General features: G+C 45.0%; 1 protein-coding gene across 2 annotated transcripts; it reads left to right on the top strand.

Moving 5' to 3' along the window:
* The first annotated feature begins 4,554 nt into the window (after positions 1 to 4,554).
* Positions 4,555 to 26,242, top strand: Bcl2l14 (BCL2 like 14). 2 transcript variants are annotated; one of them, XM_028780993.1, is made up of 6 exons: positions 4,555 to 4,732; positions 13,140 to 13,609; positions 16,804 to 16,977; positions 19,546 to 19,616; positions 21,653 to 21,919; positions 25,823 to 26,242. In XM_028780993.1, the coding sequence occupies exons 2-6, from the start codon at positions 13,147 to 13,149 to the stop codon at positions 25,859 to 25,861; spliced, it is 1,014 nt and encodes a 337-aa protein (XP_028636826.1). In that variant the 5' UTR covers positions 4,555 to 4,732; positions 13,140 to 13,146; the 3' UTR covers positions 25,862 to 26,242. The 2 variants fall into 2 exon arrangements, with proteins under 2 accessions (XP_028636826.1, XP_028636827.1); XM_028780994.1 differs by lacking the exon at positions 4,555 to 4,732 and adding an exon at positions 12,715 to 12,825.
* The last annotated feature ends 1,115 nt before the right edge of the window (positions 26,243 to 27,357 follow it).

Below are 27,357 nucleotides of genomic sequence, written 5' to 3'. Positions count from 1 at the left end.
CCAGAAGTTCATAGACCAGCTACTGGGATTCTCCAGAGTGGCAGAAATAGCAAGAGTCCCTCTACCCCCAACCTCAGTAGAGGGAGAGGACTAAAAGAATCAAGGATTGAGAGCTGTTCTCTGACCTCCAAGTGTGCACTGGGGCATGTTCCTATCCCTACTCAACACAAAAACACAATCATGATATAATTACTAGTCAAAGTCACATACTGAATAAAGAAACAACCCAGCAAGGAGGAATTCAACTTTAAATATATATGCACTAACTTGAGTGTATTCAATTTCATAAAATGCATACTAATGGATATAAAGACACACATTAATTCCCATAGAATAATAATGGGTAACTTCAATATACAGGTCTATGGACAGAGCTTACCAGTACACAGGTCATACTGACAAAAACTAAATAAGAAACTTGAGTTCAATGGCACTCTTCCCAGCTTTTGTGGAGCTCTCCCTAGACTAGACCATATGTTAGGGCAGAAAGCAAGTCTTAATGAATATGAGAAAGTTGAAATAATCTATTGTATTTTATGTGGTCACAATGAAATAAAACTAGAAATTAACCACAAGAAAGACCATGGAACCTATACAAATTACAGAAGTTAAGCAATAGCACTTCTGGATGATAAATGGGTCTTCAAGGAGCTCGAGAGTGAAATAAAAAGATTCCTATCATTGGATGAACATGAGAAGACAACATACTCAAATCTATATACATGTGCTTACACTAAAATACGGAACACCCCCGCCCTACAGATTTCAAATAACAACACACGTTGGGGGTCTTAGAAAAACAAGAATAAGTCAAATCCTAAATAGTAGATGGAAAGAAATAATTAAGATCAGGACAGAAATTGAGGAACTATAAACTAACCACAACAACTTGATACAAAGAATCAATGAACCAAAAGGATAGACAATATTGGAGAGAGAGAGAGAGAGAGAGAGAGAGAGAGAGAGAGAGAGAGAGAGAGAGCTCAAAGTAATAAAAATAGAGATGAAAGGAAAACATTACAACAGATAACAATAAAAAGCAAAAGCTCATTGGGAGGCTATAATTTAAAAACTAAACTGAAAAATCTAAAAGATATGAACGAATTTCTAAACTCATATGGCATACCAAAATTAAATCAATATGACATAAACTAAACAGATCTTATAACAAGCAATGAGATTGAGGCAGTAATAAAATTGAAAAACAAAACAAAAACCTCTTAACTAAAAATGTTAACAATCCAAGACCATATGGGTTCACTGCTGAGTTTCGACAGAACCTTAAAGAACTAAAGCCAAGCTTCTCAAACTAGTCTGTAACAAAGAAAAGGAAAAGATGCTATCAGATTCTTTTTATGACGCCAGTGTTATCCTTGTACACACTGATGGCATCGCAGTTCCAGGGTGTGGTGGACACCTGAGGAAGAGGACAGCCCAGGCATCTAGAAGAGTCTAGAGCAGGAAGAGAAAGCAGACTAAGCACGGCCAGCAGACTGGACAGGGCTGTGAGCGGTTAGAGATGGGGAAGGAGGGAAGGGAAGAGAAAGAAAATGCAGGAAAGGAGACAAGAGGGAAGACAGAAGAAGAGCGCATGGCCAAAATGGTAGAGTTACATGGGAATGAGAAGCTGAGAGAGGGCAGCTCATGAACTGAAGAAGTTTAGAACAGAGGGTAGGCATGAGAAGAGCTGAGAGGAGCCACAGGTACTGAGCGAGCCTGGAGCCCAGCAAGTGCTTTGGTGTGTTCACAGGCACCACAGAGAGCCATTTGTCCAGTTTACTTATGGACTTGGCAGCCCTTATACCAAACCACACGAAGACACAACAGCAACGACAGAAGAAAATTATAGACCAGTCAATCTCTCTGTTAAACTTAGAGGGAAGAAAAATCTCAGTAAAATATTTGCCAACAAAATTTTAAAAATGTATTTTAAAAAATTTTAAAAATAAAGAAAGAAAATTGTTCGCATGATCATGTTGGCCTTATTCCAGAGATTCGAGGATGATTCAACACGTATGCAAATCAGTAGATGTAATGCATCACAAAAACAGACTCAGGAACAGAGATCACATGATATTCTTGATAGATATAGGAGGGGTGTTTTTAAAAACCCAACATCCCTTCATGATAAAAGTTCCAGCGTGAAAACAGAGGGAATACATCGCAACTTAACTAAGATTCTATATGTCACATAGATAGCCAACAGTATACTAAATGGGAAAAAGTTAAAGTGTTTCCACTAAAATCAGGAATAACATGTGGATGTCCACTTTCCCCTCTTATTTAAAAAATTTAAAGACCTTAGCTATAAGACAAGAGGAGGAGGGCTGGAGAGAGATGGCTCAGCAGTTAAGAGCACTGACTGCTCTTCCAGAGGTCCTGAGTTCAATTCCCAGCAACCACGTAGTGGCTCAATACCAGCTGTAATAGAATCTGATGCCCACTTCTGGTGTGTCTGAAGACAGCTACAGTGTGTGTCTATAAATAAATAAATAAATAAATAAGTAAATAAATAAATCTTTTTTTTTAAAAAAAAGACAAGAGAAGGAAATATAATAGATACAAATGGAAAAGCAAGAAATCAAAGTTCTCATTTGCAGGTAAGCTTCTAGACATAAACCCTAGAGATTCCACCAAGAGACTTTTAGATTGCATAAACATTTTCGGTAAAGTGACAGGATATGAAATTATCACTCATAAATCAGCAGCCTTCCTGTACACCAATAAAAATGCTGAGAAAGAAATCAGAGAAAAAGATTCCATTAGAAATGACTTCAAACCATCATCATCTTAATCCACCAAGACCTTCAACAATTAAAGCTTTAAAACATTCAAAAAAGAAATTTAAAAAATACTAGGAGACAGAAAGAGCCCCATACTCATGGATTAGAAAAATGATATTGTGAAAATGGCTACATTGCCATAAAAAACCTTCTAATTTAATATATTCTCCATCAAAATCCCAGTATCATTCTCACAAATAGAAAAAAAAAACCCTCTTATGATGCACATGGAAGTACAAAGACACCCAGATAGCTAAAGAAATCCGGATCAAAAGAAATCTGGAGGCATTGTATATGCCTGATTTCAAGTTATACTGTAGACCCATAGTAACAAAAACAACATGATACTAACACAGAATTGATGTGCAGATCAAACAAATGGAGTAGGGTTTGCAGATATAGGTCCACCCAGCTACCGACATCTGCTTTTTTACAAAGATGCCAAAAATATTCATTGAAGAAAAGCTAGCATCTTCAACAAATAGTGCTACGAAAACTGGTTTTCCCACATGTAGAAGAATGAAACTGGATCCTTATCTCATTCTGTGAAAAACCCAGCTCTACAGGAATCCAAATCACAAATGTGAGTCATGAAACTGTTAGAAGGAAAAGCAGGAGAAGCATCTAGTGAGAGGACCTTTCGGAACAGGTCTCCCATTGCTCAGAAAACAATGTCAACAATTGTCAGATAGGACATTATGAAATGACAATGCTTCTTTACAGTAAAGAAACAGTTCATTGATTCAGCAGATGGCATACAGAATGAGGAAAAAAATCTGTCAGCAAAACAGAGGATTGATATCTAATGTATATAGAAATTATATACCACATAAGTGGACTAACCAAATTAATAACTTTAAAAAGACCAAATACAAATGGCCAGTAAACATATACATCATTCCTCACTCCAGTCAGAATGACAGTCATTAAGAAAACAACGCCCATACATGGAAAATAAAAATAAACAAAATCTCTCAATATTTTTTAAAGAAAAGAAAACATAACAGGTGCTGGCTAGTCTGTAAACAAAAGGGAACTCGTATGCCCTGCTGATAGGAATATTAAACTAGTCACCCACTGTGGAAGTCAGTGTGAAGGTACCCAGCCAGTATGGAGTCAGCATGGAGGTTTCTTAAAAGGCTAAAGTGGACCAACCAGGTGACTCAGCTGTCACTCACCCTGGCACTTACTCAAATGACCCTCTAAGTCAACCCACTACAGAAACACTTTCCCTTTGATGCTCACAGTAGCTAATGATGGCGCCAACTTCAGTGAGCACCAACAGAGGAATGGACAGATAAACGTAGTGTGTACATACAACAGATTTTTTTTTTCAACCTTAACGATGAACACGTGACATGAAAGTAGAAGTAAAACCGTCCAGAGGAACAAAAGGGACTAACAGGAGGGGGAAGAAGGCTGGAGAGAAAGGACAGTCACACCATATTGCATGTGTTTTTATGAAAATGCCCAAAAGTAACAGTGCACCATTTATAAGGAATAGGAGCGATGGACAGTTTTTTTTTTTTTTTTCAAATATGTACCTGCCACGGATTGGCTGGTCGGAAAACACAGATAAAATGCAAAGCAGGGGACCTTCGAGACAGCTCCACCTGTTTGTGCCCGATGGCAGTGGAAGTGTTTAGTGAAGGCTATCTAAGTGCTTTTCGAGTCAAATTACTTGAGCAAAGGGCAGCCTCTCCTTCAGTTAAAGAGCTAGAGGCGGGGCTTAATGAGGAAGTGACTTCCTTTCTTAAGCCTCTCTCAGTCTTGGTCCCAAACCTGAGGAGCCTGTGCCTGGGAGCTTCCAGTCACTGAGCTGAGACGTGAACAGCCAAGATCTGCGGAAGGTTTCCTCTCAGTTGCACATTCAGAGACACTGGTGTACAAATAGCCACCTGAGACCTGACCTGAAGCCAGAGGAAACCGGCTGAAAGTCTGCAGATCAGGTAACAACAGCAGGGGACAGCAGTCTCTGTCTCTAATCCCTCTGGAGCTGGCATCCAGGTTGCATTGACCAATGGAGGCCATCTTACTCAGGAGCTATGGGCCCCTGCTAACAAACATTCTACTCATGTGAGCCAAGCTAGTAAACTGGGGTTTCCAGAAAAAAGCAAGATAAATTATGAGGGGAGTTCTTTCCCCCTTCCTTTCCCTCTCCTTCTCTCTCTTCTTCTCCCTCTCCCTTTGTCCCTTCCTCTCCTTTTCTTTCCCTCTCTGGTTTTTTTGTTTGTTTTTGCTTGAGACAGGGTTTCTTTCTCTTATGTAGTCCTGGCTGTCCTGAAACTTGCTCTGTAGACCAGGCTGGGCTTGAACACAGAGATCCCCCTGCCTCTGCCTCCAGCAGAGTTGAGATTAAAGGGGCATGCACCACCACACCCAACAAAAGCTTCTCTTTCTTTCTCTTTATACAGAGGTGTTTAGGTGGTAAAGAATCCATGGCTGACTGGTCTTTTTAAACACGGTCTTCTCTCTCAATGGAAATATTACAAGGTTTATAAAGACATGAGGACATGGTTGGGGTTCAGGATGGGACCCCCCCCCCCGTCGGTTGAACCTGAAGACATGAGCACCCTGTAGAAACTTGGGTGCTCAGCCAAGTCCTAGTAGACCCCCTAGGGAAAGCTTTCTTCTCCCTGAGATCTCTGTCCCCATTTCCCCAGTCAGAGCGTCCGTCTTCTGAGTGAGACCCAGGCCCAAGGCTTTATCTCTGTGTTTAGCTTCTGTTGTGAGAAATTAAGACGTTTCGTGTCATCTTCTTCTCACCTTCATAACTGAAGAATTGTCTTATCCTTGGACATGACAGAGAGGGCAGAAAGACCAGAGACACCTAGAGGTCTGGAGGAAGCAGGAGAGGGAGATGTATAGACAGTGTCCCCCTGGCAGAAGGGGCCCAGGATGCTGAAGGTGCAGCTCAAAGTGGCCAGGTGTAGTAGAGCTTTGTGGCTGGGTCTAGGGACCTCCCTAAGAGGAGCTGTTAGTACACTTACACTCCCTGGCTCTCGCCTCCAAGGTGAGCAGAGGTGCAGCAAGCCAAGTGAGGTTCCAACTGCAGCTGAACCCAGACGCTAGACTCTGGTGACCTCTCACGGAATTGTGAAATTTCACTGCTGCCTTGTCTAAGGGCTCACCCACCTGCCTGTGGGAGGGAAGTGAAATCTCATCTCCTCCAGCACGGACTGAGAGTCCACAGACTGAAAAACTTCTCAGTGTGACTGCCACTCAGCAGGGTCTGGGTGGCCCCTGCAGTCTGGTCTTCCCAGAAGAACACAACACACAAAGCCACTAACTGCCTTTCAGGGGATGCTTTCAGGGAACCCTCTGGAAGGGAAAGGAGGCCAATGAAGCTGCTGTGTTCGCCTTTGAGAGTGTGGGATGTGACCAGGAAGAAAGCTGTAGCGGGGTGAGAGAGACGGTGGGTCCCTGAATCCACACATCAACGTTAAGACCTCTGAAGAATCCCTTGGGACTGCCGCCAACACAAAATTTACCATTTATATTTCTATGGTCCAGAAATTGAGACACCTTCTATTGCAGTGGCTCTCAACCCTCCTAATGCTTTAGTACAGTTCCTCATGTTGTGATGACCCCCTCCAATCATAAAATTATTTTCACTACTACTTCATAACTGTAATTTTGCTGCCACTAAAAACCATAATGTAAATAGCTGTGCTTCCCTGTGGTCTTAGGCAACTCTTGTGAAAGAGTCAGTCAATCCCCCAAAGGGCTCATGACCCACAGGTGGAAAATCACTATTCTGATAAGTAGAAAGGTTACTAGGAATCCCTGAGAGCAGACAGCGTCAAAAGTGATACATTCTGGAGAGGTGGCTCAGTGGTTAAGAGCACTGACTGTTCTTCTAGAGGTCCTGAGTTCAATTCTCAGCAGCCATCTGTAATGGGATCTGATGCCCTCTTCTGGTGTGTCTGAAGATAGCTACAGTGTACTCATATACATAATAAATAAACATATAAATCTTTTTTTTTAAAGTGATAAATTCTCTTGCTGCTTTCAAATAAGACCAAGCTTTCAGCTTTGAGTTAGTTCTCCCTTAATTAAGGTCTAATGTGGAGGGAAACCTTTCCGAAACTTTAAATAAAAACATTTTCTCTATTCTTTGAGGATTCCATGTATTTATACAGTGTATTCATATTCACATACTCTCTCAACATTTTTCCTTCCCTACACTGCAGGCTAGCCTCAAACTACCAGTCCTGCCTCAGCCTCTCGAGTGCTGGCATTACAGGCATGGACCACCACACCCAGCTGCTGAGGGCACTCACTCTCACGTTTTTCTGTTTCCACTTGCCCATGTGAGTTCCAAGCTCCTACCATGGAGCCCTGTCTTCCATCTGTCTGTCTGCAGCCATGTTCCCTGACAATCACATTCCTTCTGCTTTAGCCTCTCCGATGGTTGATCTAAGTCCTCAGGGCCTGTCTAACCGGCTAGATAAAAGTCTCCCCTTTTACGAAGTGGAAGGACATCAGGCTCTCTCTTCAGCTCAGTGGTTTCCCCCATTTCTGACAAGGCTCCTGAGTCAGCCATTTAAGGAACCTGTTTCTTGGAGAAGCCAGATCCTTCCTCTCCCTGGAGCACATGTGGGCACAGCTGCAGTTGGAAAGTCCACACCCGCTCTCTATGTTACACTGAGGTATTTGAGTTTTGTGAACATCCACGAACATCTCTCGTGGAGGCACAGGGCTCCAAACTTTGTCCTCCGACGAAACGATTGTGGGACAAGAATGTCCCGCCCATTGCCTGCCCTGAGCTGCCCAGTTTGGTTTTTTGTTAACAGTTTTAGATGGGACAGGGGGAGGTATCTCTATGAGACTAAACTGGCCTTGAACTCTCAGAGATCTACCTGCCCCTGCTTCTGCCTCCGGAGTGTTGGGATTGACTGTGTGACCCACCACACCTGACCCCAAACTGCCCAATTTAAAAGAAGCTTCCAGAACCCTTCTCTAAGGAATCTGAGCTCGGTCTCACCTGAGTCTTAGTCCCATTTACTGTGAAGGAAGACCCCACTGCGGCCATACTTTCTGACTGACTCTTTCGCTTGTCTCAGCTTCCTCGGCCCCAACCTTTCAGCCATCAGGTCTCAGGCATCTTTTGTTCACCGTGTTGTCAGATTTAGCAAATACAAGACACCCGGTTGCATTTGAATTTTAGATAAAAAATTTCAATGTGTAATTTTTGGGACATAGATATAGTAACACTTATTTATAATCTGTCAAAAAAAAACCCTGCTCAAATTCATAATCCACCAGATGCCTTGTGTTTCATCTGGCATTCATTCATTCATCCATTCATTCATTCACTTGTATTTGGTGAGCACCTGCAAACTGTCAGGCACTATTTTAGGTGCTTGGAAAGCTCCACTCTTCATATCCGTGGCAGTTACCCTTGTTGCCATGACAATATACTTGATAGAATTTACAGAAGGGAGTTTATTTGGACTCATACGTAGGGGAGGCTTGGCAGTGACAGTGGCTGTGTCTGTAGTGGCAGGAGCTTCCAACGGCTGGTCACACAGGGGCTCCTGCTGGAAGCAGTGAGAGGTGAATGCCAGGGCTAGCTCACTCTCTTCCCTTTCCCAGCCCATGGGATGCTGCCACTCACATTCAGGTCGCGTGTCCCTTCCTCCGTTAAAGCTCTCCAGAAAGGCCCTCACAGCCCTGCCCGGATGTGTGTCTCCCAGGTGATTCTAAATCCAGTCAGGTGACAATGAAGATCAGCTGTCATACCCTTGTGCTGTGTAAACCTTACTGTATTTGCACACACAGCAAATACACGTAGCGATACAAGTCAATGCCATGAAAAGCACGCGTCATATTCAGACCTTCCTTACCTTCTCAAAGCGTCTGCATCTTATAAGGTGAGTGGGTTTGAACTCAGATCTAAAGCACTCATTGCATGAGAGGAATGCGTTTATGTGTCTTCCAGTCTGTAACATTCTCTCTTACCTTAGTATGTGTTTGTATGTGCGTATGAGCTCCATCTGTGAAGAAAAAATGGCCCCTGGCCTCATGCTTTCTTTTTGAGACAAAGTCTTACTATGTAGCCGTGCTTGACCTCAAACTTGCAATTCTCCTGCCTCAGCCTCCTGAGTAGGTGGACTCACAGGCTCACCTGCATTCATCTTGCACCGTTAGCCACACCCTGAGTTTAGAACATTGCATCTTCATCATTAGGTTGTTCCTCTGCCTCCTATATTTTCTGTAAAATGGTGTTAGATCTAGAGACTTGATCAGATTAAAATCTTTTTTTTTTCAGATTAAAATCTACTAAAACTTTTTTTCCTCATGTGTATGCATGTGAGCTTAAAAGTTTATATGCGCCGCATATAAGCAGGAGCCCATAGGATGCGGTAGACTGCGTTAGATCCTTTTTAACTAGCAGTACAGATGGTTGAGAGCCACCATGTGGAACCCAGGTCCTCTGCAAGAGCAATAAGTTCTTTAAGTAGATCTACAGCTCTGATCTTTTAAATCATGTCATAGGTTTTCATCTTTTTAGTCACAACAAATGACACGGAATGCTCATCTCCGCTTTGACGATGGGCAGTTGGTCATTGAGTACAGGTGCTATTGATACGATTCAGGTGTTAAGTCATACTCTGGGGGTGAGTTTGGGGTACACATGCCTGTGCGACACAGGTATGCGGGGCAGAGAACAACTTTGGGGAGTTCACTCCTTCCACCTTGTTTTGAGGCAGGATCTCTCTTATTGTCCTGTCCGCTGACTACCCCAGGCCATTTGACCCATGAGCCACTTACACTGGCTTGTTTTATGTGAACTTGACATCAGCTAGTGTCATCAGAGAGGAGGAAAGTCTCAATTGAGAAAATGTCTCCAAAAGACTGGGCTATAGGCAAGCCTGTAGGGCATTTTTAAATTAGTGATTAATAGGGGAGGGCCCAATCCATTGTGGGTGGTGCCATCCTGGGCTGGCAGTCCTGGGTTCTATAAAGCAAGCTGAGTAAGCCATGAGGTGCAAGCCAGTAAGCAGCACCTATCCATGGTCTCTGCATTAGTTTCCGCCGCTAGGTTCCTGGCCTGCTGGAGTCCCTGTCCTGACTTACTCTGATGATGAACTGTGATGTGGAAGTGTAAGCCAAATAAGCCTTTTCCTCCCCAGGTTGCATTGGCTATGGTGTTTCATCATGGCAACAGTAAGCCTAAGACAGCATCTTTCCAGTGATTCTCCAATCTCTACCTCTTATCTCGTCACAATACACACATGTATGCCAAGTCGGGCTTTTCTGTGGGTTCTGGGGATTAAGCTCACATTGTTAAACTTGTACAGGTAGTACTTCTGCAACTGAGCCATCTAAGCAGGCCCTAAGATGTCCATTCTTAAGCCATCATTTGGCTACTGGGTGGAACCTGGGTTGGAGAGAGGAGAAGATCTCAGTATAATCCAAGTGAGACATGATGGTGTTCTGAGGAGAACAGAGGAGCTGAAGCAGCAGGGGACATCATGAAGAGATGGGAGATGGAGGAGAGAGACAGGCTAGGTGAGTGGGAGGAGCTAGTGACCTGGGAGAAGGCTTGCGTAGGAAACACTGGGCAGATCGGCTTAATAGGCAAAGGAAGAACATCAATAAGAAAGCAGGAAGAAGTGTGTCCTCCAGACAGCTTAGTGGCTCCCGATAGAGTCCTAGACAGCAGGCATAATCAGTGTGCAATTGGAGCGGTTAAGGAAAAACAGAATGCCAAAAGCATAGGAATTGGCCCAGAATATGAAGAAACAGAAAGATGCTGGCCAGGATGCCCCTTCATGCTGTGCTCCCCGAGTGCTTACTCACACCCACTTATTTGTGTATAAATACGACTGTATGTGTAGCAGGTGAGTTTTACAAGACTGCCTGTCACTGCCCTGAGGAAGCCCCTTCTTTCTCTTCAATCTCCACTTCACTTTTGGCCCGACCACCCTGTAGCTCCCAGTTGCCTTCCGCTAGACTTTGCCTAGCTCAGTCCTGGGCTTGGCCATGAAGCTGTTCCTCAGAGGCTCCAGCCTCTTCTAAATAAAGAGGGTTACCACACAGGATCAGGAAGCACTTATCCTGAGAAGATGCTGGAACCCTATTCCTTCTTCAAACATCAAAGCCATAGGAGGAGAGTTAGAGAACGTTCTCGATCTAGACAAGAAGTTTATTTTCTTATGGTGCTGGGAACCCAGGTCCTTGTGTGTGTTAGGGAAGTGTATTGTCACTAGATCCTTGACATGTGAACCTCAGTCTATGTGGAAAACAAGGAGCAAAGAGATTGAATTGCCCAGTAATAATGTGAGTTTAGAGCTGTCAGACCATGGTCATGAGTCCCAGTCTGTCTGTCTGAACCATGTCCTACTGCTTCAATCCCTGTCTGCAGATGCTATCCTGTTCTTTTATAGGTTGGTCCTGGAATGAGAGCATAGTGGAAGGAAAAGGAGGGGTGTGCCAGTGGAATCCTCTAAGATCACTATAGCTCGATTATGATTACAGTCTCTTCAGCTTTCAGGACAAAATCCCAACAGGACCAGCAACAGAAGGAAGCTAAGAGCCCCACCAGGGACAGAGGCAGGGAAAGTGACACAGCCCCACACTACACAGTAATGTCTTTGTCAGCATCAGCCTTACAAGATGTAAGGATTGTTCGTCCCTTGAGGTTGTATCCGCAACTGGTATGATAACCGTAGCATGCATCAGTATACGGTTTGCACTGTCGCCTAATGACCTGTTTCCAAGGAGCAGTGTCCTTGTCAGCAATTGATGTGCACGTGACAAAAAGAGGAATAAAGTAGTAGCCGGCCTGAATTGGCGATCTTTCTGTCTCTGCCTCCTAGTGTTGAGCACGGGCTATCATGCCTGCTATAGCCTCCTAGTGTTGAGCACGGGCTATCACGCCTGGTATAGCCTCCTAGTGTTGAGCACGGGCTATCACGCCTGGTATAGCTCCCATGGACACACATACATACATACTTATATATTCACGCACATATTATCATTGTATAATGTGTATGTGCACACACGTGCCACCATGCATTATCTTCTACACTCTCAATACGTGACACGTCTTTAGACCACCAGGCCAAGGGGTCTCTGCTCCTACAGATCCTTTCAAAAGAGCCTGAGGCTGTGACGGGAGCAACTCGGGTGGTAAGAAGATGTTTGTGCACACGGCCTTTCCCTCTACCTTTATGAGATACCTTCTGCCTCAGTTTGTGTGGTTTGTTTCCTGGAACTGGCTCTCTGGATAAGCTGTCACTGGGTTAGCGTCCCCGTTATTTATTTATTTTAAGAAATTGAAAGTCAATAATGTATGTAGTGGGGAGCTTTCCCGTGTTCCTATGGGAGAGGACATGATCACATGCTTCCTTTAGAAATAACACCCCAAGCCTGGAAATGGGCGGAAGTGGTTTGACCATCTTCATTTCCTCCAAATAACTATATGGACAGAGGAAGTACACACTGCACCATTTTCTTTGTTGAAGTTGTCATAGAATTATCCCTTTCTGGTTTCTTGCTACTGAACCTTTGCCTTGGCGGGGGTTGGGGGGAGGGAAGGGAGGGGAGGGGAGGAGAAGAGAGGAGAGGGGAGGGGAGGGGAAGGGAGGGAGAGAGTATATCTGGATACAACTGCTTTTTCACTTATTTTCCCTGAATGATTCTGGTTTAGTGAGTTTGGGGCCAGCCTGGGCTACATGATATAAGCCTTAGTCATCAGATACCTGTGTTATACCATTCTCAGCAAATTTCACACATGTCTCCATACATCTGTTTTCTACCCATGCAGTATTTTGGTTTGGTTGGTTAGTTGGTTGGTTGGTTGGTTGGTTGGTTGGTTGGTTGGTTTGACTTTTGGCGTTTGTTTGTTTGTTTGTTTGTGTTCTGTTTTTCCAAGACAAAGTTTCTCTTTGTAGCCTTGGCTGCCCTAGAACTAGCTCTGTAGACCAGACTGTCCTTGAACTGACAGAGATCTACCTGCCTCTGCCTCTTGAGTGATGGGATTAAAGGCATGCACCACCACCTCCAGGCAACTGCCCATGAAGTTTTAAAGGTAAATGCACATTCTCTGTCTTTCTGCTGCCTTCACTTGCTCCTCCATCTGAAGCGGGCCTGTCCCTGCCTCCCCGTACCAGTTATCTTCCCCTCCATTAGAGCTCATATTCTGTCATTGCCTGGTATTGTTTATGCTTCTGTCTCTTCCTGTCCCAGTAACACAATGGCTTTTCTGACACTGGTTACTCCTGCCTATCCTAGCAATGTAAGATCAGGAGCAAAGATGCTTTCTCAATTCTTCCCCATTCTTTGTCTTATCGTGCAAAGAAAATTCCCCCACACATAGAGCACCTTTGCCCTTTATCATTTCAGACCCAACATGTGCAGCACCAGTGTGTATGAGCTGGAAGACATCCCCCTGGAGGATGATGACCCAAACAGCATAGAGTTCAAAATCCTAGCCTTCTATGCCCGACACCATGTCTTCAAGAGTACCCCGGCTGTCTTCTCCCCCAAGCTCTCCAGAACAAGAAGTTTGTCCCAGAAAGCACTGGGGACTTGGTCAACTGATTCCTGGACACAGGTCTCATTGCCTTGTAGAGGTTCCCCCTCCAGTGAAAAGCACATAAGCTTGGGCAAGAAGAAGTCCTCTTGGAGAACACTCTTCAGAGTGACCGAAAAGGAGGAAGGTCTGCTGTGCTCCCCAAAGGAGATCCGTGCTCAGGGTGCTCAGGGTGCTCAGGGTGCTCAGGGTCCCTTCTCAGTAGAGCGGCAGAGTGGCTTCCACAACCAGCACTGGACCAGGTCCCTGTCCAGTGTGGAACAGCGCCTAGAGAGTGAAGGTAAGCGTGTGGAGGGCTCTGGCTAGCACCCATCTCCTTGTGTGTGCTGAGTGGTTGGCCTCCTCCTACCTGCAGAAGAGAGAGGCCTGGGCTTCCCTATTCTTTAATCTTCCACCACAACCATCCCCTTTCCCCAGGAAAGGAAGATGGTGGGAGGGGATGGTGGCTGCAGAGGTTCTCTGGCTCTGTGACAGTAAATAAGCTTGTTTTGAGAGGGAAGCATGGCAGAAGGCACCTTAGCCAGGGAGGCTTTGCCTCCTCCTGGGCCAGTTCACCTCTGAGGACCCTGGGTACTGTGTTTACACCTGTATATTGGGAGTCACACTGTCTCCTACTTCTTCCGGTTGATGGAAAGACCAAGGAGAAGACCCTATTATCCCAGCATTGAGACAATGGAGGCAGGACTTTCAAGGGTTTGTGGTCAGCCTTGGTTACATAGTGAGGTGAATGCCAACCTTGGCTACATGAGACCCTATCTTCAACAACATATAAACAAAGGAAAGAGGGAGAAAGAGAAAGGAAGGGAAGGGGAAGGGAGAGAAGAGAAAAGAGGCGGGGAGTGGGAAGGGGCATGAAAGGAGTGACGGGGTGAAGAGGGAAGGAGGGAGGGAGAGAGAGAGTGAAGAAAGGAAGGAAAGAGAGGCCGTCAGGCAAAGAGATATAAGCAAATAGGTTTTCAGTTGAGTGCTCTGACTCATACCTGCAGTCCTCAGCATTCAGAAAGAGAAGCATGGCGGGTTCTAGGCTATCCTGGGGTACATAGCAAGTTGGAAGCCAGCTTAGGATTATACTGTAAGACTGACTTGAAAAACTGAAAAGAGACAAAATTCTTTTCAGAACATAAACCACTGGGCTGAAGAGATGGCTCAGCAGCTAAGAGCACCACTGCTCTTCCAGAGGTCCTGAGTTCAATTCTATAACTGTAGTCCCATGGGATTCAATGCCTCTTCTGGTGTGCATGCAGACAAAACACCCATGTGTTTAAAAGTACATAAATTAAATCTTTTAAAAAAGGGAAGCTTTTCCAAAAAAAAAAATGTAAACTATTCTTTAAAAAAAAAAAAACCTGATAAAGTCTTCCCTTGTTAGGAAAATCAAAAACCAATTGTACTATCACTGAGGGCTTTACCACCACTGAGGTACACTTTACCTCAGCAGAAGCATCTCCCATCCACCCACTCCCACCTCAGCAAAACCCCTTCCTGCCAGGTTAGGTGGGCCTAGGAAACTTGTCCATAATTAGTCAACAGATGGCAGTAACGACTCAGTTTTAAAGTGTTATGATCATCCTAAGTTGGAGTCCGCCCTGCATGTGGATGGCTCCAAACCAGTCTGTGACCAACGGAACTTCTTCAGTTAGATGGTGAGGATGCAGGCTCCAGAGAATACATAGAACCCATCACTCAAGAGGCAGTGAGACTTTGTGGCGGGGCACTGATTCAGGACACACAGTCTAGACTACACGGAGGCCATCTTCCCAGATTTGTTTAACTCTCAGAGCAAACTGAGGCATCTGCTCCCTAAATGCAAAGGTGACTGAGGTCACAGGATGAAGGGCTCTGTCCTCCTCTCCTGCCCCACGCTTCCTACTGTGGATCACAGCTGGGAGCCTAAAGGCCCCAGTGACCAGACTTTGAGGGTCACTGTGGCCTGCACAGGGAGACAGGAAGTTTCTACAGTCTTCCTTCCCCATTTCCTAGAGAAAATGACAAGAGTATCGCTTGGCTTTCCCAGCTAAATTTTCAAAAGAAACCGCCCACATCATCCTCTCCCCTTTTAGAAAGAAGAAAAATAATTTTCAGGTGAGATTAAGAATAAAAATTAAATTCAGCTAAACACTGACAGAGTGGGTTTATTGGCCAAATTGTATCTTAGGCTGAATAACCACATATTACAGTGTACACAACCATAATACATACGGGTTCTTTTTTCCTAAGGTTTATTTATTTTATGTATATGAGCACACTGTAGCTGTCTTCAGATACACCAGAAGAGGGCATCGGATCCCATTACAGATGGTCGTGAGCCACCATGTGGTTGCTGGGAATTGAACTCAGGACCTCTGGAAGAACAGTCAGTGCTCTTAACCACCGAGTCATTTCCCCAGCCCCCATAATACAGTTTTATGTATGTCTAATTATATGTCGTGTGTTCTGAAGAACATATTCTACACGGCTCTGGGGATTCTAGATACCATATCTCCATTTCAAGCAGGAAGAAAAAAAGAAAGGCAGAGATGGCTTTCTTTCTAGATTATTTGGCTTTCTTTATGTATATATTTGTGGGTTTATTTACCTATTTGAGAAAGAACCTCGCTATGTAACCCAGGCTGACCCCTACCTCTTGACCCTCCTCTATCATTAATTACTGTGAAGAAATGATTAGACTCAGCTGCTCCACTCGACACCAAACACAGAACCACCTCAAGTGTCTACAGTGAGCTGATTGATGGGACACCAGTGACTCCCCAACAAGTCAGCCACATACTGCCTGCTCTACCCTGCTTTCCCCAAGCAGATACGAAGCTGCATTGTCTCTGAGTGGCTATAACCTTAGTCTATGCCATGTAAGTCTTCCTGCCTGAGTTCAAACACACGATGCATCACTTCCTGGCTTACAAACTCAAGAAAGATGAGTTGTACATTATGCACTTACTCTTCTGAGATATCTGAAACTCACGACCTTGCAGCCCTGGCCTCCTAAGTGCTGAGGTGACAGATGTGGTCGTGTCTATGTAGCCTTGTTTACCTATAAGCGTTACTTGAATGTTTTCTATTAAACTTAAAGGGAAAATTTGTGACTATAAAAGCAAGGAGTCCCAGTCTTTTCCTGGGAACTGAGAGGCCACCTCTCCAATGTATAAAGGGTATCCCCAAACATAATTACACTTGATGAAAATAAAAGCATCATGAACATTGTTTCGAGCAATGCTAGCCCCTCCACCCCCACTCCGTTGTGTTCCTTCCTTTGCAAGGAAGAAAAGATGGGGGTGTGGAAGGACATCTGTATACTGCTCCCTCATCCCAGCCTGCTGGGGAATTGCTAGTCCCTTCTGAAGAATGTCCTGCCTCCAACACAAACTCCTGGACACAGTCCTCTTATCCGAGGCTGGCCTCTTCATCCTAGACAACTGGAAGTCCATGCTGCAGTCTTACTTCCAGGGATACCCTCTGAGCAGTTCTTTCTTGTTTCAGCTGTGGATTCCAAAGTTGCTTGTATTGCTAACAGAGTGGCTGAAATCGTTTACTCCTGGCCACCACCAGATGACAGCCACAACCAGGGAGGAGGCAAGTTCAAAGAGAGTGCCCCAAAGATTCTGCACTTCCAGCTTCAAGGCCCTCAGTCTAGAGCTTGTGATTCTAAGAAAGGTAAGCCTTCCTTGCTGAGTGTGTGGGTTGAGCATGTGCCAGACAGCAGTGTGTGGGTACATTTGTGTGTACACAGCTCTGGGCTCTGCAGATTGGGATTCTTACCCCGCGTCAAGGCAACATGATGGAGACCTTGAGCTCCTGCTTAAGACATCAGCCCACGACACAGGGGTGCCATTAGCATGACCAACATGTCAGCTCACAGCTAAGTCAAAAGAAAAGTCTCCCATGGAGGGAGAGGAGGCAATGTCAGCTCTAATCATGTTAGTACATAGAGTTAGAGCATCAACCAACCATGGACTCCTGTGAAACACCCAGCACTGTCAGACTCGCAGGGTAGGTTGCTATTTGTTTTTCTTGCCATTGTGAGAAAAGTGCCTACCAGAAGCAATGGAAGGGAAAAAAAAATATTTTGGCTTACGATTTCAGAGGGTTGCATCCATGGTTGTTGGCCACATACATTTAGGCAGAAGAACGTGGCTGCAGATGGCAGTTGTTTTTGTTCTATAGTCAACCAGAAAGCAAAGAAAGCAGGAAGTGGCCGGTCATAATATACCTCCACAGGCCCACCCTCAGTGTCCCACTTCCTCCAGTCAGGCCCCACCTCCTCCACAACCTTCCCAGATAGTGCCAACCGTTGAGGACAGGCATTCAAAGCATGAACCTGTGGGGAACAATTCATATTTGATTCAGCAACATCAGGTCTGATTCAGAAGGTGTTGAAAAAAGGGAGAATTTGGGACCAGATCAGACTAGTCACTGCCTATACTGTAGCAATGGCTGGGACTACTACAGACTCTATAAGCCTTATGGAAACCCTGGGTTCAGAGGGAAGACTTGAAGGGAGCTGGGTTTGCCTTCCTTCATTGTTGATCTTCGTCTCAGCACTCTCCTCAGCCCCAGAAGGGGGTGTAACGATGATGACAAAGTGACTCCAGGGTCTGCAGTGTAAAGGACAAAGCAGTGTCCTCTCCATGAAAAGCATCATTTATCTCAAACCCTGAGACAGGGTGTGGATTTTTTCCACTGTCTGCTGTCTATCCGAAACCAAAAAAAATGCTACAGAGGCTCTGAGTGGGGAGCCCTCCAAGCATGCTAACAAGAAAGAGCTGAGGCTTTACTGCCATCCCAAGTGTGCCTGGGAGGTAGAAACTGATATCCTCACGCAAGCTGAAGCCAAGGCACTCCCCGCTGTGTGCAGGAGGAATCCAAGACTCCAGCACTGCATCTTTCCCAGGGAGACAGAGCAGACAGGGCTGTGGAGATTTACAGGCCTGTTTTTTCTCTCAGGGTTGTGAGTCCAGGTTATCACTCTCCGCTCCTCCTCCCCACACCTTCTTGGGCCTGGCTACCTTAATTCCCTGGCCTCCCTTGCCTCTAGCCAAGACAAATCTGTGGGTCCTGTAGCTTCAAGTGACCGGGCCTTAAGTCAGAAACTCGATTCCCTCAGTTTCTGGCCGTTTTGTTTGGATTTTGCTCTATAGTGACGATCATTTTCACCGTTATGTTTGCTAAAGTAGCAAGCTGTGAAAGGAAAACCCTCATAGCCCATGCCAACGGCAGCTACGTTTTAATCCAACTACCACTTCAGCCTGGGGACCTCAGGAATGTGTTCATTTCATTCTCATCTTGTAGAGACATGGAGTAACAGAGCATAAATTTTAGTCACATAAAAGCCAACCAAGTTTAAAAGCAACGTAAAAAGAAAAGAAAACAAGACCACATGGGGGGAATAAAATGGGCTTAAGAAGGAGATTAGTCCCCAAATTAGTCCCCCTCCAAAATTTTACTCCTCATTTGGGCTGTACATTTGGCTCCATGCTTTCTGACAACGGTAGAAATATAATCCGACGTGGAATTTATGGGCCTGGGAAGTTGGTTCAGCTGGTAAAGTGTTCTCTGTGCCCAGAGCCTGAGTTCAGAACCCCAGCTCCCATCTGAAGCTGTGCACAGGGGCATGTACCTGTGTGTCCAGCACAAGGCCCATCTAGCCAGTCAGTCCAGCTCTGCGCCGGTTCAGTAAGAGCTCCTGTCTCAAAAACTGAGGTAGAAAAACTTCCAGTGTTGACCCTTGGTCTCCACATGCACATGGGCACACACATAGACACACACACACACACACATGGGATTTATTTCTATTTCACATGAGTACCATCTACTGAAGAATAGCCTGAAAACAGGAAGGAGGGATGGGGATGTGGCTCAGTGGTGAAGCTTTGGCCTAGAAAGCAGGAGGCCCTGATTTTGACCTATACCAGGTGGGGTGGGAATGGGCTGTAGCTATAACCTAGTGGAAAAATAAAAATTAAACATAAATAAGAGGGAAATGTCTCCTATGTATCTTCATGGACAGGATTATATGTTGTGGAACTGATGTCTTCGACAGCATTTATACAGTAAATAGAGTGGTAAGTTTCTCAGAGAAGGAAAGGGTGGACCAGGTAAAGAAAACAAGGGATGGGACTGGAGAAGTTCTCTTCATCCCTAACCAAGACACAAGCACTGCCACTGGAAAGAAACGTTTATTATTTTGAAAGAAATAACTGGAATTTTTCTCATCCCCGACAGATGGAGAAGAGCAAATGATAAGCAAGATCGTTGAGCTGCTGAAATACTCGGGGGATCAGTTGGAAAGAGAGGTACGGAGGTCCTCGGGCTGATGATCCCTGTCTGCGCCTACGCACTAGGCCAGGACATTGGAATTGCAAGCAGGGCTCTAACCCTCGTACTCTCCAGGGTCCTGGTTTCTACTTAGTCCTAAATTTTATTTCCCTTGGAGTCCACATCTTCATGCTGGCAGCATCTCAAGAATGAATCACTTTGGAAAACATAAGTAAATCTTCTGGAGCCTCCTTGGAATTTCTGGAAACTAGAAACTCAACTGTTATTGTAAGAAGAGACATTGGAAAATGAAAATTCGCTGCATGAGTTTTATCAACCTCTTTCCCTGTGTAACTGAATCTCAGGGGACTCTGGATGTCTGCAATCACCCAGCACCCTGGATGTGTGTCTCACGGCTGCTCAAAGGCTTGGATCCTCTCAGAAATCCTCCCATACAGTTGCTGGACTGGGCCTGCTTAAAGTCTGTCTAAGCAGTTCACCTAGGGAGGCAGTCTAGTGCAACTTAGGGAACACAATGAGGTGGAGAAGTGGAGGCCCACCCTTTTCATTAGTGAGACAGCTGTCCTCAGGTGACATTGACAAACTCATAGTGTGGTCAGAGGTCATCTTCTGCATCTTGTGCCCATAGACAATCACCCATCTCTCAGGTCTGTCAATCAGGATCCAGCTTATTCTAGATTCCTTTTGTACACAGTCAGGATTTTTCTTTTGTGGTCAAGACCTGATGGGAGGAAGTCGTATCCAGAGACAATGCATGTGGGCTTCTGCAGAAGGGAAAAGCAGAATTAAACGGTGGTAGTCTCAGCATGATCACAGCTCTTCTCCCAACAGCCTTGACAGACATGTGCCCAGATAATGAAATAAAAGGGGACAAAGGGCCTAGGGAAGGTGTGAAGTAAAAACTGAGGGTACTGGGCTAAAGAGAAGAGAGCAGAGAGTGTGAGCTTTGGTGTCACTGGCAGGGGTAGGATGGGCCTCAGAGGAAACAGGAACCTGATAGCATCATGGATATGGAACTCAAGCAGCAGTTCACAGTCCCTTAGCATGAGACTCAACTCTCTGGCACTCATGGCCACCCATCAGGTCAAGGATTACCTCGTGAAGGGATGGCTTCATCTGTAGAATTGCCATTAAATATCAACAACCAGAGAAAAAATTAATAAGGTACTAGGCATGATAGCACACATCTATAATCCCACACTTGGGAGTTCAAGCCAGCCTGAGCTACAGAGTAAGAGCCTGTCTCAAGAACAAAAACAAAGTAAGAGAAGCATAACAATCCAAAGGAAACGAACAACAGATAGGAAGAAGCCGGGGGTGAAATCAATTGGGTTGAATAATGGAGAAGGAATCTGGATTTTTTTTTGTATATTTATTTATCTTTTGTGGAGTTGAGGTGGGGTGTACATGTGCCATGAAACAAACATGTATATCAGAAGGCCTGCAGGAGTCTGTGTTGTCCTTCTACCATGGATCCTAGGGGCCTAAGTCGGGCTTGGCAGCAAGTACGCACTGAGCCATCGCCCCAGCCCCCCTCCTTTTATTTTTAGTGAACAAATGCACATGGGGAGTCTTCCCTGGCTTCACTGTGCCCCCAGATCTCCTCCTTGTCTAACACTGTGCTATCATTATGCTAGTTTAGAGATGAAATCCGTAGAAATGACAAATGAGATTGTACCGAGAGGATAAGGCAGAGTGTACACCCTAAGACATTCCTAAGTCTCGGGTCCCATCCATCACCCTGCCTCTTGAAAAGCACACAGCACTATTTTACCATTCCCACTAGACTGTAGGCCCTGTGGGTGAGTCTTCATCAACCATGACACCTGTCCATCTCTGGTGCTTGGGAAGGACCTGAGTATTGAGTCAAATTTTCAGTTTTGCCCTTATTTGCACCGATGAAACAGATTAACAGAACAGGTTCATGGCTCCACTTGGCTCTGTGGGATGTAGTGCCAGGTTGACACTGCAGTCCAAGGTCTCTCTACTGGTGCTTTGGAGTGTAGAAATGACCTTTGCCATGCCTCCTGATTGCTTTTCTTCTTGTACCCAGATAAAGAAAGACAAGGCTTTGATGAGCAGCTTCCAGGATGGGCTGTCCTACTCCACCTTCAGGACCATCACGAACCTGTTCCTGAGGAACGTGGACACCAGAGGAGAATCAGAGGTCAAAGCTCAGGGCTTCAAGGCTGCCCTCGCAATAGACGCCATAGCCAAGCTCACAGCCATAGACAACCACCCAATGAATAGGATGCTGGGCTTTGGGACCAAGTATCTAAGAGAGTACTTCTCCCCCTGGGTGCAGCAGAACGGTGGATGGGTAAGTTGAACCCACTAAGAAGATGAATCCTTCCAGCAAGCCACTGTGATACATATGAGCACTTGGGAAGCCCAGGCAGGAAGAGTGTGAGTTTGGGAGCAGCCTAGACTAGACAGTGAGACATTAACACACACACAGCTTCTCTAATAAGGGCCGGATGATAAGATTTTATCATCACAGAGGGACCACATCTGTGCAGCAGTTCTTGAGTGGCAAGAGACAAGTCCCATCCATCCGAACGTACTTTTAGCAATGGTCTTCTTTGTCCACAAATATTTACTGAGCTCCCGGAGTGTATGTCAGGGGAGGGGGCAAAGGGTTGGAGGAAGCAGGAAGTGAACGGGTGAGACTTGTCCCAATGAATGCCATTTCTTTTTTCACTAATTCTGCAGCAGCAGAATTCTGTTGGTCAGATGAGGACAGGGCACACTTGTTCACACTCCTTGATGCTACAGGATGTAGGCTGATCTTCCCTCAGGGACTCGGGCTTACAGTTGAGATCCGACATTGCTGCATAGACCTCAACAGAGACATAGGGACACAAACTGAAGAGGGAACGACTAGACTCGCATCTATTCTTTATGAGCTGAGAGCAATCATGACAGCTTCCTTCCCTCTGTGCCTCAGCCTCAGCCCTTCCTCTGTCACGGATCTCTGTTCCCTGAGATCCCACCCCCCAAACTGCCATGTTCAAGACTGACATAAGGACTGACCAATTTGGAAAAAATGGTCTCGCCAGAGCTTTCATTCCCAAGTGGTCAAGGATAGTCTTAGGAGGAGAAGCCCTCACTTGTTATCCTTGGGCTTCTTTTATACTGTGCTTCAGGGGCCAGCAGAATGTTTGAGTCAAGTATGGCCAGAATGTCCCTGGGTCTTCCTCATAGGCTGGGAAGTGTAACATACAATCCCACTTAGCTGAAAAGCCTGCCCCCGTCCTCAGTGGCACCCCACTTAGCCCAGCCTTCTACCCCTTGCTGCTTCCCACTTTCACAGGTTTGAGAACTGGGGAGTGTGCTAACCACCCCCAACTTCAAGCTGCCTGACTAATTCTGAAAGGATTAGATCCCTCAACAGTATTTCAGTTCCCTCTTCTTCTTCTCAAGGGGCCTTTGAGTTCCTATGCTGCCTTCTTTCCTGACCACTGTTGGAGGGTGGGGAGGGGGTAAGAAGAGGAATGACCAGAGCAGCTCAGTGGTGCGGTGTGTGTTTGGCAAGTGTGAGGCCCTGGGTTCGATCCCCAGTATGGAACGGGGAGGGGAGAGGAGGGGAAGGGAGAGAAAATAAGAGAGGAGGAGGAAACAAGGATACAGATTGAAGAGGGAAACAGATTGGAGGCGAGAGAGAAAGAGAAAGGAGGGGGGAGGGAGAGAGGGAGGGAGAGAGGGAGGGAAGAGAACAAAATGAACTCAAACAGACTGATAAAAAGTGTTAAGTTGTGGAGGCAGACATGCAGAGTAGGGGACTACTTTTACAAGTCATATATTGAAATAAAATGATTTACATCCAGAAGATGTAATGGACTCTTACAATTCCATGATAAAAAGGACAAGTAATTTTTTTTTTTAAATGGTCGATAGATTTATCTTGGGAGGCTATAGAAATTGTCAGTAAGCAAAAGAGAAGGTACATGCATGCTCGTTTCAATCGTGGGGAGATGGAAGCCAGAAAGTTGAAGAACTCTCCCCTCTGGGATGCTTGTGGCAAGGATTATCTGTGAGGCTATAGGAACTGGAATCCCCCTGATTACATCACTGGTTGGATTGCAGAACCGTGCAGCCCCTTGGGGGAGCAATCTGGCAGTTAGCAAATTGTTAAGTAGAGTCACCAGGAGTTGGGTGTGTAGCTCAGTGGCAGAATACAAATTTAGCAGGCGAAGGCAGTGGGTTTGATCTCAAGCACCACAGAAAGTAAAAGAAAGCTACCATCTGCACATCTCACCCAAAACATGTACGTAAGTCTTCATGGCAATATTCTTTATTTGCAACAGCTATGAAGCAGAAACAACTGCAGTGCCCATCAATTAATAATGGCAGCTAGCAAAAGGGAGCACACACACACACACACACACACACACACACACACACACATGCACTCACACATATACACACACCGGAGCCACAAAAGGAAATAAAGCCCTGTGAACCTTATGAAACCTTAGGCTGGGTTGGAGCGATGGCTCAGGGATGAAGAGCATTTGCTGCCGTTTCAGAGGATCCAAGTTTGATTCCCACCATCCATGTTGGGCCTCTCATGACTACCTGTAACGCCAGATCCCAGGATTCCAATGCCTTCCTCTGGCCGCTGTGGGCCCCACTACCACTACCACTTATGTGCCCACATTCACAGACACACATGCATATACATGATTGAAAAATGAAACAGAAAAAAAAAACCATTATGCTAAGAAGCCAGACAAGAATGTCCCTTGTTATATGGTTCTATTCATATAAAATGTCCAAAATAAGTACATTCACGGAAACAGAAAGCTGACAGTGAGGGACTGGGGCTGACCACTCATAGGCATAGGGTTTCTTTCAAGAGCGGTGAAAGGGTTCTCAGGTCAGGGGTGATAGTTGTACAATTCTGAAGAGGAAGAGCCATTAAGCTATGCACTTTAGCAGGGAGAATTTTATGGTATAATTATATTTTTGGTAAATAATTTTTTTAAATGGCTCCAATTCCAGTAATCAGACAAAAGAAGAAATGAAGGCAAATATTCTAACTATTTAACTTGGCTGCTAGCTAGAGAGAAAAGAAGAGTCAGTTAAAGGAAGCAGATGAGTCCTTCTGGAGGAATTTGAAGGGGGCTTTTCAGAGATTAAAAATTCATGCAGCTGCTGAAGGGTGTGTGTGTGTATGTGTGAGTGCTTGTGTGTCTGTGAGTGTATATGTGTGTTTGTGTGTGTGCCTGTGTGTTTGTATATGAGTATATGTGTATGTGTGTGTATATATGTATATATATGTGTGTGCATGTATGCATGTGTGTGTGCATGTATGCATGTATGTCTGTGTGTGCATGTGTGTGTTTATGTGTATTTGTCTCTCTGTGTATATGTGTTTGTGTGTGTATATCTCTGTGTGTGCATGTGTGTGTCTGTGAGTGTATATATGTGTGTCTCTCTGTGTATGTGTGTATATGTGTCTGTGTGCGTGTGTGTCTGTGAGTGTATATATGTGTGTCTCTCTGTGTATATGTGTATGTGCATGTGTGTGTGTATATGTGTGTTTGCATGTTTGTGTGTATATATGTATGTGTATATGCATGTGTGCATGTGTGTCTCTGTGTTGTCTGTTTATGCGTATCTGTGTATGTGTGTCTGTAATTTTTTGCATGTGTATGTGTGTATATATGTGTGTCTCTGTGTGTATATATGTATGCATGTATGTATGTGTGTGAATGTTTGTGTATATGTCTGTTTCTCTGTGTCTGTATGTATTTGTGTATGTTTCTCTGTGTGTGTGTGTCTGTCTGTCTGTATGTATGTATATATCTGTGTATGTATGTATGTATGTATGTATCTATGTATGTATGTATGTATGTATATGTGTCTGTGTTTGCATGTATGTCTGTGTTTGTGCGTCCGTGATTGTGTGTGTTCACATCACCATGTGAACTTCTGTGACCTTCGTCTTTCATAAAACAAGTTTCCAGCCTCTTCACAATCAATGCTTCGTTACTTACTTTTGGGACTCTTAAAGGGGTCTCAAAGCCTTTGCGTAGTTCATACATCCGCCTGTTAGCCCCGGATGTGTAACAGAGGGCCTTGGCCGTGCTTTCTCTGTGGGCACCCCAAGGATGCCAAGTCACCTTTCCACATCCTCCCCAACCCCAGCCTGTGTTTTCAGCTAAGCAGTGAATCAAACTTGGAATTTTAAGGATTTTCTTTCCCTTCCTCCCTCTAGGAAAAAGTACTTGGGATATCACATGAAGAAGTAGACTAAGATAGCCAAAGACCTGTCACCTGGAATGTTTCTTGTACAACAGCAGGCCTGTGCCCACTGTTCTCATCATAGACTTCAGGAGAAAATTAAAACATACACAGCAGATGGAGACGAATGTCTAGAGAACCGTCCTTCCTTTGACTCAGGAGGCATCGGGAGAGGCCTTGCTCTCTCCAGCTCATAGGATTCATTAACATGGGCTTTGCTGAGGGTATTCGAGTCTCCCGCTGAATGGGTGAGGGAGTCCATAGAGATAAGCGATCATTTTACCTTTAAATGTTCAGAGCGGAAACCATCCTGTTAGCTACACTGGAGGAAGCGTTCGGCATGTGTCTGTCGGTCTCATGGAGGTGAAGCGATAAACTGTGTGCTTACCGTTTAGTCTCTAGTACTATTTGTTCCTTACCCTGCGTCCGGGATACCCTGATAAATGCCTGATGTCAAGCTTACCTTCAGGAAGATGTCCCTATTCATGTCAGAGAGGAAACCTGAATTTGCTATTATGTCTGGCTGGGTTAAATCTTTCTGACCCATTCTCTCAGAAAAGAGACCGTGGTGCTTTCACAAACTCCATGTGGTACAAAAACATCTTCTCAGATTTCTTCATGTGGCACAACTATACCCCACCATGTCAATGGAATCGAGAGGGAGAGCACATAGGTACTACAAGAACATACAGAGGTCAAGGGTCAACCTCAAGTGTTAGTCTCCCTGTTTGTTTGAAGCAGGGTCCAGTGCATTGCTTCTAACCCAGGCTAGATTGCTCATGTGCTTCTGAGATTCTCCGGTCTCCGCCTCCTGTCTTACAGCCACAGCACTAGGGTTACAGGTGTGGGCGGTGATAGTTTACGTGGTGCTGTGGGTTCAAATACAGGTCCTCACACTTTTGTGTCTACCACTTTACTCACAGTGCTATCTCCCCAGCCTGAGCTCTGGGATATTAGTATTCCTTACAAGTAGCATAATGGTGGGTAATTAGTAAAATAAATACATTGAAAGATTGCTGGAAAAAGAGTTGCCTGTCATGTAAGCTTTCAGGAGGCTGAGGTGGGAGGGCTGCAAGACTGGGGCCAACCAGACATACATAATGAGCTCAAGACTTTGTCTCAACACTCCCCTTCCAAAAATGTTTTCTATTAAAATGGTAAATTATCGTAGTAGGGCTTCCGTGAAGACCAAGTGTGTTAACCTACATAAAGTACTCAGACTAGTTCTTGGGATGTAATTAGTATGAACTGATTGCCCCGTTTCCTACTGTGAGCTACCCACAGCTCAGCTCAGCTCAGAGGACCCAAGTCTCTTGAAGCAATTATTGGTTGCTCTTTTGCTATTGATAATATGACTGGGAAAAAAAGAAGAAGAAGAAAAACACTTAGGCAGAGATGGTAGTACACATCTGAGTTTCGAACGCTCGAGAGGCCGAGGCAGGAGGATTGCAAGTTCCAAGCTAATTTGGTCTACAGAGTAAGACCCTGTCTCAAAATAAAATAAAATAA

This window comes from Grammomys surdaster, unplaced genomic scaffold (genome assembly GCF_004785775.1).
Source record: "Grammomys surdaster isolate TR1022 unplaced genomic scaffold, NIH_TR_1.0 373, whole genome shotgun sequence".
NCBI classification, from domain to species: Eukaryota; Metazoa; Chordata; class Mammalia; order Rodentia; family Muridae; genus Grammomys; species Grammomys surdaster.
The sequence above is the reverse complement of the archived record's forward strand: the minus strand, read 5'-3'. Positions and strand labels throughout refer to the sequence as shown.

Coding starts and splice junctions, on each gene's coding strand:
- Bcl2l14 (XM_028780993.1), top strand. CDS start 13,147: ATGTGCAGCACCAGTGTGTATGAGCTGGAAGACATCCCCCTGGAGGAT. Junction 13,610..16,803: donor ACAGCGCCTAGAGAGTGAAG/GTAAGCGTGTGG, acceptor TTCTTGTTTCAG/CTGTGGATTCCAAAGTTGCT. Junction 16,978..19,545: donor AGCTTGTGATTCTAAGAAAG/GTAAGCCTTCCT, acceptor CATCCCCGACAG/ATGGAGAAGAGCAAATGATA.